Source organism: Tachyglossus aculeatus, chromosome 6 (genome assembly GCF_015852505.1).
Source record: "Tachyglossus aculeatus isolate mTacAcu1 chromosome 6, mTacAcu1.pri, whole genome shotgun sequence".
Taxonomy (NCBI): Eukaryota; Metazoa; Chordata; class Mammalia; order Monotremata; family Tachyglossidae; genus Tachyglossus; species Tachyglossus aculeatus.
This window is the reverse complement of record NC_052071.1, coordinates 31,119,380-31,136,313: the sequence shown is the minus strand read 5'-3', so window position 1 is coordinate 31,136,313 and position 16,934 is coordinate 31,119,380. Positions and strand designations below refer to the sequence as shown.

Sequence of the window (16,934 nt, the reverse complement as noted above, 5' to 3'; positions counted from 1 at the left end):
GAATTGACTGAGAAGCTGGTTTGAGAGATCTGATACAGAATTGAAAATTAGGATTTTCGCTTCCTTTACCTGTCAAAATGTATGTTTTTGGATAGTAAAATACGCTGTTTCCAGTGTACTGCTAAATCTATAATTAGCCATCACTTTCAGTTTGTCAATTTTTGGAGGTCCCAAGTAGCTTACAGAGTACCCTTAATAATGTACATCTAATAAAGAACTTGTTTTGTGCAGGAAGATGCCCAAGAGGAATTTGGCTGGAAGCTGGTTCATGGCGATGTGTTCAGACCTCCAAGGAAGGGAATGTTGCTGTCTGTCTTTTTGGGTCAAGGGACACAAATTTTCATCATGACATTTATTACTTTATGTAAGTAGCACCCATAGAAATGCCAGCTGCCAAATTCTGAGAAACAACATCATAAATTAAATTGTAGACTTATGGCAAAATTGCAGAATCCTTTTTACTGGAAAAAAGCTTGCTTTTTAAAAAACAGTTTCTGTGCTCTAGTGTAAACCCTGGGGAAAAGATGGCTCCATATCTTACATAGGAATTCTCCATGCTCTCCATTACCCCTCCACCCATTAAAAATAAAAAGAAAAGCATGGCAAAATTTACATTGTGTTGTAAAAATATCCCTTCATTTTTCCTTGTTGCTAATGATCTGTTTTTCACCTGTGGTATGGTCTAGTGTATGAATTTGGGGCGAAATAATGGTTAATAAAGTTAAAGTGCTCTGCTAACAAAAAGTGGTAAGAGGAATGGTGCTGAGAACTTACATAGCAGCGTGGCAGGGAATTGAGGTAAAGACCTCCTCCAATAATGAAACATTGAAACTTTCTCTGTGACTCCTCTGAGAAATGTGAGCTCCTTTTATTAAGATTGTTTTAGCAAGAGATTTGAACCCTGGCCAACTACTATATATTTTTCGTTCAGCTGATAATGAGCCATAAAAATGGTAACATAATTGTAGTTTTTATCTGGTGTCCGTTTATTATAATTGGAGTCTGAGCAGAGGTAGTTACGGAAGCCATTGGAGATAGTTGTCTTCTGTTTGGAGGTGGAGCAGTCTCTGATGAGTGTCATTGTTCTTAAATAGGACTGAACTCCACCGATTGGAAAGTATTGAATGACAGCATGGTGTAGTGGAAAAAGAGCTCAGCCCTGGGAGAGGGAGGACTTACCTGCTATGTGGCCTTAGCAGGTCACTTATTTGTGCCTCAGTTTCCTCATTTGTAAGATGGGGATTAAATAACTGTTCTCCTTCACACTTACATAATGAGCCCCATATTGGACAGGTACCAAGTCCAACCTGATTATCTTTCATTTACTGTAGCATTTAGTGCGTGGCACAGCGCTTAATAAACACCATTATTATTATTATTACCTTCAATCTTTGTGAGGATCTTTATCCAATCAGAGTCGAAGACTTATAGGCTATAGGTTCCCTGTGGGTTGGGTAGGATGGAAGGCCCAGAATGGATGGCAGATGTTTGCCCCATGTCAAGTTTTGGAGCCCTTGCTGAAGGACTAGAGGGATTGTGTTTCCCAGCAATTGTGGTGCCGTTGTACATGCATAAGATTAACTCTCTCCTTCATCTTCTGTCTTTCTCAGTCTCTTTCACAAGCTCCTCCTCTGCCTTCCACCCTCGTAACTGTGGGTCCCTCAAGGTTCAAATCTGGGTCCCCTTCTATTCTCCATCTACACCCACCCCCTTGGAGAACTCATTCACTCCCATGGCTTCATCTTGGATGTCTAAATGGATGACTGTGAGCCCACTGTTGGGTAGGGACTGTCTCTATATGTGCCAATTTGTACTTCCCAAGCGCTTAGTACAGTGCTCTGCACATAGTAAGTGCTCAATAAATGCGATTGATGATAATGATGATGATTCCCAAATCTATATCTCCAACCCTGATCTCTCTCCCTCCCTGCTGTTTCACATTTCCTCCTGCCTTCAAGACATCTCTACTTGGATGTCCTGCCATCACCTCAAACTTAACATGTCCAAAACAGAACGCCTTGTCGTCCTCCCCCCGCCCCCGATTTTCCCAACACTGTAGACAGCACCACCATCCTTCCTGTCTCACCAGCCCATAACCTTGGCATTATCCGTGACTCCTCTGTCTCATTCAACCCACATATTCAATCTCTCACTAAGTCCTGTCAGTTCAGCCTTCACAACCTCGCTAAAATCCACCCTTTCCTCTCCATCCAAACTGCTGCCATGTTAATCCAAGCATTTACCCTATCCCGCTTCGATTAATATGTCAGCCTCCTAGCTGACCTCCCCGCCTCCTGTCTCTCCCCGGATCATTTTTCTACAAAAGTGTCCAGTCCATGTTTTCCCACTCTTCAGGAACCTCCAGTGGCTCCCCATCTACCTCTGCATCAAACGGAATCTCCTTACCATTGGCTTTAAAGCACTCATGCACTTGCCCCTTCCTATCTCACCTTGCTGCTCTACTACTATATCCCAGCCTGCACCCTTTAATGCTCTAATTCCATCCTACTAATGATAGTGGTGTTCATTAAGGGCTTACTATGTTTAGCGTGCTATATACTAAGTCTTGGGGTAGATATGAGCTAGTAAGGTCAGGCACAGTCCCTATTACAATGTGGTTTACAGTCTAGCCTAGAGGGAGAACAGATATTGAATCCCCATTTTACAGATGAGGAAACAGAGGCACCGAGTACCGAAACTACTTGCCCAAGTGTCACACAGCAGGCAAGAGGTATAGCCTGGAAGAGGACGCAGGTCTCCTGATTCCCAGGCCCGCGTTCTCTCCACAAGGCCATGCTGCCTCCCCCCCGTGCCATTTCTGATAGAGGATGAGGGGGTCTGATCAGGTCCCAGCTCTATTTTGGAACTGGTCCTTGTCTGGAAGGAGGGCCTTCGTCCAAAGCTGCAAGCGGTATGTTCCTCGCTGGATATGTTGCCAGTTTGTACTTCCCAAGCGCTTAGTACAGTGCTCTGCACACAGTAAGTGCTCAATAAATACGATTGATGATGATGATGATGGGTTGGCCAGCTGGGAGTCTGTCAAGTAGAGGGGTCCTGGAACTTAGACAGAAATCTCCAGTGGGGCTGAAAACAGATTCATCCCACAAGGATCCCATTACAGTGAAGTGATGTGATTTAGCAGCACTCAGAAATTTTTGTCGCTGCGGGATTTCATCCGTAAAACTAAGATGTTTGAACGTGTTTTTTAAATGAAATCCGGCGGAAGAGAGGGACACTTCGTTATGCGATGACATTTAATGAAGAAAGGGACACTCTTTTTATGTGTTGACATTTAATATTTTGAAATAATTTTTGCAATGAAAATTATTATGGTTTTTAAGTGCTTATTGGGTGTCAAGCACTGTTCTAAGCACTGGGGTAGATGCAAGATAATCAGGTCGGACACAGTTCCTATCCCACGTGGAGCTCACAGTTTAAGAAGGAGGGAGAACAAATATTGAATCCCTTTTTTAAAGATGAGGAAATTGAGGCACAGGAGTTAAGTGAGTTGTCCAAGGATACACAACAGGCAAGTGGCAGAACCAGGATTAGAACCCAGGTCCTCTGACTCTCAGGCCCGTGATCTTTCCATTAGGCCATACTGCTCTTTTAAGTTATAAAAAGCAAGAGACCGACCATAAAATGACAGTTTTGGAAGTTGGGCATAAATGGAAACAGGGCTTTTGTCTCAGGACACATAAGAACTTTGGACCTTCTCTTTTTATCTGGGGGAGAGAATAGACTCCGTAGGAACCAGCAACGATGCAATCAATCATATTTATTGAGCACTTACTGTGTGCAGAGCACTGTGCTAAGCTCTTAGGAAGTACAAGTTTGCAACATATAGAGACAGTCCCTACCCAACAGTGGGCTCACAGTCTAGAAGGGGGAGACAGAGAACAAAACCAAACATATTAACAAAATGAAATAAATAGAATAGATATGTACAAGTAAAATAAATAAACAAATAGAGTAATAAATATGTACAAACATATACATATATACAGGACATATATACATATATTCCAGAACCAACCCTACCTAGGAAAAATTAAGTGAAGGATGGATGCACTCTTTTGGGTTTGTTTTGCTTCAAGCAATCCTTCTCCAACTCGGGTCTAACAAATATTTGAATCATCATCATCAATCGTATTTATTGAGCGCTTACTATGTGCAGAGCACTGTACTAAGCGCTTGGGAAGTACAAATTGGCAACATATAGAGACAGTCCCTACCCAACATTTGAATCCTTCCAGATCTGGCCTCTTGGACCACGGTACAGGGGAATCTCACTGTATGTCTTACAGCGCTCTTTCCTCCACCGATGCTTTCCGAGAGTGCTTTGTGATAGTCCGGGTAACCTGCCATTCTCTCCAACTCCTCCCATCCTCCCTTTATTGGGTTAGGTTAATGCGGGGGATTGAAACTATAGCCGCTGGCAAGGACAGCAGCCGGGTGCTACATTTATATGCCATATTACACAAGTGTAGAAGTCTCTGTAAGTCCAGAAGCTCACAGGAACCATCAATGGCCCCAGCCAAATTTATCCTAAATACCTGGGACTCCGTTGAAGTTTTTTAGGTTGGGGGAGTTGAGGGGTGAAAGGAAGGTCTTAGATCAGATCCATGAAATATAATAATAATAATAATGATGGCATTTATTAAGCGCTTACTATGTTCAAAGCACTCTTCTAAGCGCTGGGGAGGTTACAAGGTGATCAGGTCTTCCCACAGGGGGCTCACAGTCTTAATCCCCATTTTACAGATGAGGTAACTGAGGCATAGAGAAGTTAAGTGACTTGCCCGAAATCACACAGCTGACAACTGGGGGAGCTGGGATTTGAACCCATGTCCTCTGACTCCAAAGCCCGGGCTCTTTCCACTGAGCCATGCTGCTTCTCTGGTAGCTTCTCATCTGGTAGTCAATAATTCCAGATTTTTTTTTTTTTTGGAAACTTCCCCATGTCTTTCCCCGCTCCCCCATGCCCCCATCCTGTGACTTACAGACTCAAAAAAAAATTCCTATCACTATGAAATAGATCTGAATTTACAGATGTATTCATGAAAGGTTTAGATTTGCAAAATGAAACCTTAAATCCTAATAGCAACATTTTTTTTAGTCTTAAATTGACTGAAGGAAAAGTTTCTCAGTACATTTTACTATCAAGGGTCCAACACCTGATTTATATATAAATGGGATATTGAAATCAAGGAATGATGTCTTCACCCTGATGAACTGCAGCGTAACCTAAACTAAGTATGCGTTTTTTGGGTTTCATTTGGAACACCAACCACAAAATAGTCAGAGCTTGGATTTTAATCTTCTACTGTCAAGTGGTTTCCTTCGATAGGTCGTGATTTTAAGAACTAGATTTTTTGACTTATCAAGTAGGAGAACCTAGTATTTTTATGTTGCTCTAGGAGCAACTGTCAAAAATAATATTAAAAAAAAATTACCTTGTGACTTTGTCTTCGAAAATCACGGGCTCAATAAAAATATCTTTAGCGCTCACACTAGACTGTTCAGGATACACTGTTTCATACAATATGAAATGCAAATTGAATAGTTCTTAATGGTTGTGCTGCAAAATTGCTGAACTGTTATCATTTATGTTGATTTAATATTTTTTCCTCCCTGTCTCAAGTCCTGGCGTGCCTTGGTTTTCTCTCTCCTGCCAACCGAGGTGCTTTAATGACCTGTGCCGTCGTACTATGGGTACTACTGGGAACACCTGCTGGCTATGTGTCTGCTAGAATGTATAAAAGTAAGTCGAACAATTGATAGTGTGTTTAATAAGATGTTAAATGTAGAAAGGACTGTAAATAGAAAGCACCGTAAAATGAAGGGGGGGGGGGTTTGACATAGCTCTAGAAACAGTATGTCGCGCTCTTCTGTGAAGCATTAAAAGAAATTAAGCTTGCTGTAGTAATTATATTTTCCTTTTTTCCACAGCATTTAGAGGTGAAAAATGGAAGACAAATGTTTTACTGACAGCTCTGTTGTGTCCTGGGTTAGTAATCTTATGTTTTATTCAGCTGAAAATTTGCATGTTATCCCTGCCGGCCATAAGAAAAAAAGAAGGAAAAGTTATCATGTATACTTTAGGTGCTACAGAGTTGCTTATTTATTCTCCACTTCTCATTTACACACAGAAGTTTCTCTGAGAAGAGAGGCTTATTGCAGTATTCTTTATTTTCAGGTTTGTTAAATGTGAACTTCTTTCAGTTAGGATTTTTAGATAGGGGTATATAATTAGTATATATAGTGTCTTTTATATAGCATAATAATAATCAAAATAATAATGATTGTGGTATTTGTTAAATGCCTACTCTGTGCCAGGCACTGTACCAAGTACTGGGGTAAATTCATTCATTCATTCAATCATATTGAGTGCTTACTGTGTGCAGAGCACTGTACTAAGCGCTTGGGAAGTACAAGTCGGCAACATATAGATACGGTCCCTACCCAACAACGGGCTCACAGTCTAGAAGGGGGAGACAGACAACAAAACGAAACATGTAGACAGGTGTCAAAGCCGTCGGAACAAATAGAATTAAAACTATATGCATGCCATTAACGAAATAATTAACAAAATAAATACAGGGTAGGTCCCACGGGCTCACAGTTTAAGTAAGAGGGAGAACAGATATTTAATCCCCATTTTGCAGATGAGGGAGCTGAATCACAGAGAAGTTAAGGGACTTTCCCATTGTCCCACAGCAGGCAAATGAGAAGCAGCGTGGCTCAGCAGAAAGACCCTGGGCTTGGGAGTCAGAGGTCATGGGTTGTAATCCCTGCTCAGCCACTTTTCAGCTGTGTGACTTTGGTCAAGTCACTTAACTTCTCTGTTCCTCAGTTACCTCATCTGTAAAATGAGGATTAAGACTGTGAGCCCGACGTGGGACAACCTGATCACCTGGTATCCCCCCCAGCACTTAGAACAGTGCCTCGCATATAGTAAGCGCATAACAAATGCCATCATCATTATGGCAAAGTCAGGATTAGAACCCAGGTCCTCTAGCTCCCAGACCCATGCTCTTTCCACTAGGCCAGGCTGCTTCATTTAATTGGCAATTATGTGCACTTGAAGAGGAAACCGTAGACTAAAGCCTCTTGTGAGGCTTTATTGTGTAAGAAACTAAAATAGTTTTTTCCCCAAAGTTATGTATTTTAACTAGGTGAAATGATGTTTAAGAAGAAACTTGAGCATCAAGTTTTTGAAAGCACTGACACTGAGGGCCAAGCTGAAATATAGGAGAGGACATTGCTAAGCCATGCCAACTCAACACTTAGAGGATTCCCTTCATGCCCCTGCTTCACAAGCAGGGAAGGGCAGGAGAGAGAATTAGAGAGCTTAAAATGGTAGCAGTGAAAAGGAAGGGCCGTGGCCTGAATATCAAGCTAGTGCTAAAGAAAGAGGATTGCTGATCCTGTGTGTAGAAAGTAAGTGTTTGGATTTTAACTGCATTTTTTGAAGCCAATAAATGGCCATTCAGTGACTTGAAGAGGCGATATATTAAGTGGACTTAAATTAATATTTAATATTAATATATTATGAAAATATAATATTATTAATAATTCAAATGCGTATGCTTCAGTGATAGGCTTTCTAAAAGAAAAGAAAATGGACTTTGTGGCCTAAAAGTGTACCAACCAGTTTTTCTCAGATCGTTTCTTCTGTAGAATACTGCATGCTTTAAACAAAGAAATCTGTACATGGTCTGAAATTAATTTTAATGCCAATCTCTCCGTAGTAATTTATAAATTTTTTAGGGGCAGGGATTGTACCTATCAACTGTCTTGTAATATACTCTCCCAAACGCTTAATACTGTGCACTACACACAGTAGGTGCTGAATTATACCACTGATAGAGTAGGTATTATTTTCTTATTTTATAAATAGTGACATTGTTAGCATCTATAAGGTACTTTCCAAGAAACAGTGTTTAAGATTCTTTATAGTAACGTTTGTGAAGGTACTTCGCTGAAGAAAGGCACTTCATTTACTGCAATGGGTGATAATATCTTGGGCTTTTTTATGCCCTGTCCCGCAGTGGTTATTACAGATAATTCTATCTGGAGTAAATTTAAAGTGAAATGATGAGACTGAATTGGCGTATTCCCATAATTTTAGTACAGATTTCATTAGCGTGATTTTAATGCTAAGCTTTCTTTAGTGAGAAAAACTGTGGTTTATTTCCCCACCAGAATATCACCTCCTTGATTGTGTAAAAATACACAAGAACTTGAAATTTAAATTAATGAGAATTTGCATAAGCAAAATGGGATCTCAGATGGTTTAATTATGTGGTAGTTTTATGCTTCCCGGTATATGGGAAATTAAAATAACTCCCTTACTGTCAGAATTCTTTCTTCTCACATGACATCTTATCTGTGGAGGAAATCCTGAATAAATTTAGTTTCATGAAAGATACTCACACATTGAGGATGAAACAAGAACAGATGCTTTGATTATACTGTGATGGGCCACTGACTTTGTTTGCTAAGGCAATAAAAGGCCTCCAGTGGTTACAGATTCAGAAACATGATGTTTTATCTTATGTAGTCCATTGTGCCCTAAACTCTGGGGGAAAGGAAAACCAGGGAAGTCGGGGTGATCATTCAGCAGGTGCAGTACCGTATGTTTGCTTGTTAGATTGTACCATTAAGAGTGATTATTTCTTTTTTGTGGCAAAGACTTTCTGGGTACATTGCCATCCTTTTCTTCAGCTGGAGCCATCAACTTTTCTGTGACTTTTCCAGTTGGGTGGACTGCGGAATCATCTCTGAAATGAGTGTAGTGTTTAATATAGTTGTAGAAATGAGTCCTTAGATAAGAATATTTTGATGAGATTTTTTTCCAACAATCAAAATTTCCTCATTCACTAGTTTTGCCAGAGCCCAGGTTATATTGTCACAATGCTGTATTCAGAATGGTTGAGGTGTAAAGCAAATTCACTTTAATTGAAAAAGCATTTCATTCGTTCGTTTATATTTATTGAGTGCTTACTGTATGCAAAGACTGAACTATGTGCTTGGGAGAGTACAGTCTAACAATAAACAGGCACATTCTCTACCCGCAGTGAGCTCACAGTTTAGAGGGGGAGACAGACATTAGTATACATATGTAAGTAGAGAAGCAGCGTGGCTCAGTGGAAAGAGCACGATCTTGGTAGTCAGAGGTTGTGGGCTCTAATCCCGGCTCCGAGACTTGTCAGCTGTGTGACTTCGGGCAAGTCACTTAACTTCTCTGTGCCTGTTAGCTCACCTGTAAAATGGGGATTAAGACTGTGAACCCCACGTGGGACAACCTGATTACCTTGTATTTAGAACAGTGCTTGGCACATAGCAAGCGCTTAATAAGCGCCATTATTGTTATTACTACTAATAATAAATAAATTACAGATATTTACATGGGGTTGGGAGTGGGGATGAATGAAGGGAGCTAGCCAGGACAACGCAGAAGGAAGTGGGAGAAGAGGAGAGGAGGGCTTAGTCAGGGAAGGCTTCTTGGAGGAGATGTGCCTTCAGTGAGTCTTTGTAGGGGTTGGGGGAAGCAATTGAAAGAGTACTTGAGCTCTAATCTCTGAACTGAAGGAAGCAGCATGGCCTGGAGTTACACTCCTGGCCGCTACTTGTCTGCTGTGTGACCTTGGGCAAGTCACTTAGCTTCTCTATCCTCAGTCACCCTGTGTGTAAAATGGAAAGTAAGACTGTGAGCCCCATGTGGAACGAGGACTGGATCCAAACCTGATTATCTTGTATCAGCACTTAGTACAGTGCCTGGCACAGAATTGGCACTTTATGAATACCATAAAAGTGGTATTCTGAAAACATTTAGCCTGCTGAACAGTACCTTCTTTGGAAGCTTCCTCTGAACAGCTTTCTACTGCGTATTGACTTCAGAGGAGAAGATAAAAGGTTTTGTACGGCTTGCCTATGGGATTTATAGAATTTGAGGTCTGTGTAAGTTGCTTTGAGACAGTGTAGTTTGGATTCCACCCCACCCTTCAAAATCCGATCCAGGCCAGAAGTTTGGGAATGTGTCAAATTTCCCAGAAGTTTGGGAATGGGATGAGCTGTCCCATCAGTGATGAAGGTTTCTGACCAAAAAAACCATTTTGGTAATCTTGTGTAAATTGTGAACTTCAGGGTGAGGACGGTGTGTTATACTTTTATTAAATGTCCTCAAATGCTGAGAACTATGCTCGGAACAAAGTAGGCACCCAGTGAACACAGGTACTGCTGCTGGCAATTCTTGAAAATTAGGTTTCTTTGGAAGCCTCATTAATTCCTTCAGGCCACAAATGTATACATTTAGACTGTTAGCCCACTGTTGGGTAGGGACTGTCTCTATATGTTGCCAACTTGTACTTCCCAAGCGCTTAGTACAGTGCTCTGCACACAGTAAGCGCTCAATAAATACGATTGATTGATTGAAATGTATTATTTAATCCAAACAGGATTTACATTAGTAAGCAACTATAACACTGTAGTGTTGTCTTCCATTTTTTTTTCCTTCCGATTCCGTAACATGCCCTTTGTTATGAACAGTCATCTTAGAGGAAGAAGGCAACTTAGGGTAGAATTACAAAATTTGGCCTTGGGCACTCCGATTTATAAACTGGTAATTGGATCTCTATATCAGTGCACAGTCAGCAAGACTCTCCCTCTTGCCTAGGTGTTTCACCCAAAAAAGGTTAGAATTTCAGGAGTGAAGAAGTATGCTAAATGTGTCAAATGAAAAGCCATATTGAAGGCAGACTGGACCTCTGCAATTATGTCATTGCTTTGTCCTTTAGATCAAAGAGCGTATATTGAATCATATATAGAATTTACTTTGCTGGGACATTCACTCAAGGTTTCCATTTGTCATTGCTTTTTATAGACACTAATTTTCCACTTTTGATGGTAATTGATGTTTGTTAGTTTCCGAGTTGTAAAACCATAAATTAATAACACTTGGTCCAGCCTGGATTAATGGGTGTTATAAGTGTTGGGGTAGATATAAATTACTTAGATTGGATACAGTCCCTGTCCCACAGAGGGCTCACAGTCTATGAATGAGGGAGAGGAGGTATTGAATGTATTGAATCCCCATTTTACAGATGAGGAAACTGAGTCACAGAGAAGTTGTGACTTGCCCCAGCTCACACAGCTTCCAGGTGGCAGAGCTGGGCTCAGGACCCGGGTCCTCTGACTCCCGGGCCAGCGATCTTTCCATTAGGTCGTACTGCTTCTTGACAATGAGTGTCATTTGTTTTTTTGGAAAGTTTCCCTCTGGGCAGCAGAGATAGATGTGGAGACAAAAGAGGGGACTGGTTCACATTCTACGCACCATAGTATTCATTCAGTCGTATTTATTGAGCACTTACTGTGTGCAAAACACTGTACTAAGCAGTAGGGAGAGTACAATACAACAGCAACCAGACACCTTTTGTTTGTTTGATGTTGAGTTGACAGCCTGCGAATTTGTGGACTCAGTCTGTTTTGTCTCCTAACACGACTCGTTTGCAGTTGTACATTTATTACCGATCCAGGTTTGCCCTGGACCTTTCAGTGAAAGCACTGACACTCTCATTAAATGTCAAAAGCATTTTCTGAAACTACATGTTTGATTTTTTCTTTTTGGACACTTCTCGTTTGAATTTTTCTTCCAGTATTGTCTTTGCTGATTTCTTCATCATGAATCTTATTCTTTGGGTGAAGGGATCATCAGCTGCTATTCCCTTTGGGACTCTGGTAGCTATCCTCGCAATGTGGTTTGGAATTTCCGTACCGTTAACTTTTGTTGGTGCATACTTCGGATTCAAAGATAAGGTAAAGTGTGCCTGTATTTCTTCTTTAACCATAGAAATGCCTTTGTTTTATCTCCGAAGCCTAAAATTATGTTTACAGTTACTGCTTTGTTTCGACTCTCAACAGCACTATGTGGGTTTTTTTTCAGCTCATATTACGCGCTAAGCACTGGGGTTGATGCACAGTCATTAGGTTGGATGTGTCCGTGTCCCACATGGGGCTCAGCCTTAATCCCCGTTTTCCAGATGAGGTAACTGAGGCACAGTGAAGTGACTTGCCCAAGGTCACACAGCAGACAAGTGGCAGAGCTGGGATTAGAACCCAAATCCTCTTGGCTCCCAGGCCTGTGCTCTATGTACCATGCTACGCTGCTTCTCTATGTTCCATCTGTATCAAGTATTTGCAACCCAGAATGGATGCTGCATTTCTCTGAGCCCACTGTTGGGTAGGGACTGTCTCTATATGTTGCCACCTTAATAATAATAATAATAATAATAATGATGGCATTTATTAAGCGCTTACTATGTGCAAAGCACTGTTCTAAGCGCTGGGAAGGTTACAAGGTGATCAGGTTGTCCCACGGTGGGGGGCTCACAGTCTTAATCCCCATTTTACAGATGAGGGAACTGAGGCCCAGAGAAGTGAAGTGACTTGCCCAAAGTCACACAGCTGACAATTGCTGGGGCCGGGATTTGAACCCATGACCTCTGACTCCAAAGCCCTTGCTCTTTCCGTTGAGCCATGCTGCTTCTTTAAAAAAAAAGTAGCATTTGTTAAGCGCTTCCTATGTGCAAAGCACTGTTCTAAGCGCTGGGGGATACAAGTCGATCAGGTTGTCCCGCGTGGGGCTCACAGTCATACTCCCCATTTTACAGATGAGGTCACTGAGGCCCAGGGAAGTTAAGTGACTTGCCCAACGTCACACAGCAGACATGTGGCGGAGCCGGGATTCGAACCCATGCCCTCTGACTCCATGCCCTCTGACCTTGTACTTCCCAAGCACTTAGTACAGTGCTCTGCACACAGTAAGCGCTCAATGAACACGATTGATGATGATGATGATGATTTCTCTGCTGGTGGGCATCAGGGGAGTGAGCTAGGCGTGTAACTTTGTCTTCCAAGGGTAACTTTGGCCAGTCTGAAGTCGTAAAGTGCACTATACTACGTCTGGTGCTCCCTGGAACAGAACCACCGTCCCGAAATAATCCCTTGCCACCGTAGGCTGGGGATACAGAGAAGAGAGTGATAGGAGACCAGCAGGACCAGTCTCTAGAGCAGCTGCTGTGAACTGGACACGGTGTGGGAACCCAGATGGACTACCTCCACTTAAGATTGGATCCCAGTGCCTCAGCCACAACCGGGACTAGCCCTTGCCCCCAATTCGGGCCAGAATTTTAATCCTGGCCTGAATTTTAAACTTCAACGTTGCCCTAACCCCGCTTTTCAGAGAAATGGCTTGTGTTGACTGAACATCAGCTTTTCACACTTTCAGCGATATTGAATCATGACACCTTTTTTTTTTTTTTTGCTGTCTCGCTGTATGGCAGTTGTGATCGGCTGTAACGGATTTCCAAGGGTTCTTGTGAAGTCTCTAGATATGGGAATCAATCAATCAATCAGTCGTATTTATTGAGCGCTTACTATGTGCAGAGCACTGTACTAAGCGCTTGGGAAGTACAAATTGGCAACATATAGAGACAGTCCCTACCCAACAGTGGCCTCACAGTCTAAAAGAATAAAAGAATAATTGTTGAGTAAGTATAGACAACCATTTGTCTTGAAAGGTTTAAGAATAGTCTTGCCTTTAGGAAAATTAGAGCTGGCTTGCAGAACTCTTGAGGCCCCTTCCAGCTCCAGGCTTCCAAACGCTGAATGTTTCTACTTAAGATTACTTTGACTTAAATTATGGTCTAATTTGCATCTGTTTCTCTTAAAGCCAATTGAGCACCCTGTACGCACAAACCAGATTCCCCGACAGATTCCAGAGCAGTCCTTCTTTACAAAGCCATTACCTGGCATCATCATGGGTGGCATCTTGCCTTTTGGTTGTATTTTTATTCAGCTGTTTTTCATTCTGAACAGTATTTGGTAAGTACTTTATCCTTATTTTCCATATGATTTTTGTCATCACTGGGTATTTGATCACCTAAAATATGCCGGGCACTGTCAAATTATGTTTAAGCTTGACAGCTAAGGCAATTTTTGGTGATAAAACATGGTCCATTTCAAATAAAGGCACCTCTCTGTTTTCCCTTTTTCTCCATCTTCTCTCTTTCTTCCTCTTCTCACTCTTTTTAGTTCTTCAGGCTTTTTCTTGTTCCTGTCTATTCCTTAAACCTCAGCATGAATTACATAGCCCTGTTGATAGCACTCAGGTCTAACGATATTGCTCAGTTCTGATCGAAGATAAACAGGCAGCAAATTCATTCCTTTGGGTTGCTTAACTAGATACACTTGCCAACTTTATTCAGAAATAATGATAAGTTTTAATAAGGTGCTCAGATCACTGTTTTCGGCTTTGCATGATTTTGAGGTTTCTGGATTTTATTTTAAAAAGGAAAAAGATTGGTTTAAAGTTGACTTGTGCTTTTATTTTTTCAGGTCTCATCAGATGTATTACATGTTCGGCTTCCTTTTCTTAGTATTTATAATTCTTCTGATTACGTGTTCAGAGGCTACAGTCCTGCTCTGCTATTTCCATCTATGTGCTGAGGTAAAGTTACGGTAAACATGTTCAGGTCAGAGATAGATGTTAATGTGTTGGGCTCCTCGTTTGGTAAATAACAGTCTGTTTTTTGAGAAAACTGGCATTTTAGGTGATTGATCCCTACATATTGGCATTAGAGTGTAATGTTGGCCTTATATTCTCTGTACTAATAATTGTAGAATTTGTTAACCGTTTATGTGCACTGTATTAAGAGTTGGAGTAGAAACAAGATAATCATGTGAGACACAGTTCCAGTCCTACAGGGGCCTCAGAGTCTACAGTAGGAGGGAGAACATATGAAGAAACTGAGACACAGAGAAGGTTAATGATTTGCCTAAGGTCAAAGTGGACGTGGGTTTAGAACCCAGGTCCTCTGATTTCCAGGCTAGGAAACAGTGATAGTTTGCTTTTTAATTTTTTTTTTCTGGGCTACTAGAACCGCAGAATGGCATTCAGGTAGAAAAAGTTCTAAATATTGCAATTTAGGAAAGGGGAACAAGTCCAACCACAGTGCATCTTAAAATAGGATATATATGAGGTCTTATTTCTCATTAAAATTAAAAAAAATAGAATAACTGGAAAAAAAAAGAGTCCCACAAAAATGAGCCTATAAATTGCTTCTTAAGCATTTTTGAGGTATTGTTCATAGACTCACCCTGAAATAACTTTTTAAATGAGTGTCCATTTACGTGAGCCCACTGTTGGGTAGGGACTGTCCCTATATGTTGCCAATTTGTACTTCCCAAGCGCTTAGTACAGTGCTCTGCACATAGTAAGCGCTCAATAAATACGATTGATGATTAGGAGCAAAAACATTAATTAGCCACCTTTGCTATTAGCATAGGGTTAAGTTAAAAAGAAGTCTTAGCCACTTCACATATTTAAGCTTCATTGCATCGAACAGGTTCTGTTTTAATTGATATCTTGTAAATGTACTGGGATGTGATGTTTCTGTCCCCAGTTATTCCAGATCTGTGTGCTGCTGTTAAATGCCATTTTTCAGTTTTTTAAGGTGTCGGAACTTCAGTGATTGGGAGAATATTTGTATTTTTACAGTGTTTTAAAAAGCATGGTTCTGTAAGGATTCTTCAAGTGAGGAAAGCACTTGAAATGCCAATTATCTGAGCTAATTAGGGTTGAGGATCCTTTGGCTATTTCAGATTGGGTAAACAAGCTTAGAGACTGAACGCCTCCAACAACCAGTCGTCTTGTTCAACAGACAGGGCGTGTAACTAACCAAGCAGCCTCCTCTCCCCTCCGCCTTCCTCCGACTCCTTGGTTCTGCCTGCCTGATAAAACAGCCCTAATAGCTTTGCCAGGTGGTTGCCAGCGGCACATAACCTGTCCATTTTCTCAGTTTGTGTTACAGTGTGCTGCCCAAAATGGGCCCACACATATCTGTAGCTTTACGACGGAGATTTGTATTCTTGCAAAACCCCATTTTAAGGAAAACATGCATCGTAGCACTCGCCCATATTCAGTGCTACTGTGCATGGCACAATTATTTGTTTCCTACTTTGCAACACTGTGTTCAAAAAAGGTCCATCTTGTCAGGAACTAGTTGTCTACTTTCAAAGATGTGTCTGCTTCTTTTGTACTTCCCGTGAGATTAATACACTGGGCTGCACTGTGTAGGCATTCAGTAAATACTGCATTATTATTACTACTGTTAGCATTTTAGACAAAGCGTGAGGTGGGAACATATGTTGTAGCACGAGTGACTGCACTTTGATGATGATGAAGATAACAATGACAGTGACGACCAGGGCCAAACAAGTTCTCCCCCTTCTTGTCAATGGGTGAAGAGTCAAAGTTTGACTAGGGAGGTGGCCATCATATCCTAATGTAAAAATAGTAATCATCAATCGTATTTATTGAGCGCTTACTATGTGCAGAGCACTGTAATGGGGTAAGAGGGAAGCTGAGCGGCATTAGGCAAATAAAAAAAACAAGCTTCAGTAGTAGAAGAGAGTGGTAATTTCAGTTGTGAAACCAAGGCAATACTTGTTGAGGACCTTAAATCATAATTAGACGTTTCCTCTTTATTTTTTTTGCAGGATTATCATTGGTGGTGGAGATCATTCTTAACTAGCAGTTTTACAGCTGTTTACCTTTTTATCTATGCAGTTCATTACTTCTTCTCCAAGCTACAAATAACAGGAACTGCAAGCACTATTTTATACTTTGGATACACGATGATCATGGTCTTGATTTTTTTCCTTTTCACAGGTAAGTATGCCGTGACCACCCTGCACACTCCTTAAATTAACCTTGCAGATACCCATGAACTTCGCCTCAGTCGTTTCTGGAAAACTGGTACTTAGAGCATCTGAGATAATTTGGATTACTAATTTTATTCACTTAGCTCTTGATGATTTGGAGAGAGTTTGTGCAACTGGCAAGGCTTCTTTGAATTCTGATAGTTTTT

The 16,934-nt window shown here is 41.2% G+C and overlaps 1 protein-coding gene across 1 annotated transcript in view; it reads left to right on the top strand.

Annotated features, from left to right (window-relative positions):
- Positions 1-16,934, top strand: part of LOC119929786 (transmembrane 9 superfamily member 2-like) — a 78,118-nt gene that overhangs the window by 40,913 nt on the left and 20,271 nt on the right. Inside the window, exons 10-16 of the mRNA XM_038748067.1 lie at positions 232-364; positions 5,645-5,764; positions 5,953-6,010; positions 11,661-11,820; positions 13,736-13,887; positions 14,401-14,512; positions 16,564-16,735. Coding sequence (XP_038603995.1) covers positions 232-364; positions 5,645-5,764; positions 5,953-6,010; positions 11,661-11,820; positions 13,736-13,887; positions 14,401-14,512; positions 16,564-16,735 — 907 coding nt within the window. The remainder of the gene's footprint in view (positions 1-231; positions 365-5,644; positions 5,765-5,952; positions 6,011-11,660; positions 11,821-13,735; positions 13,888-14,400; positions 14,513-16,563; positions 16,736-16,934) is intronic.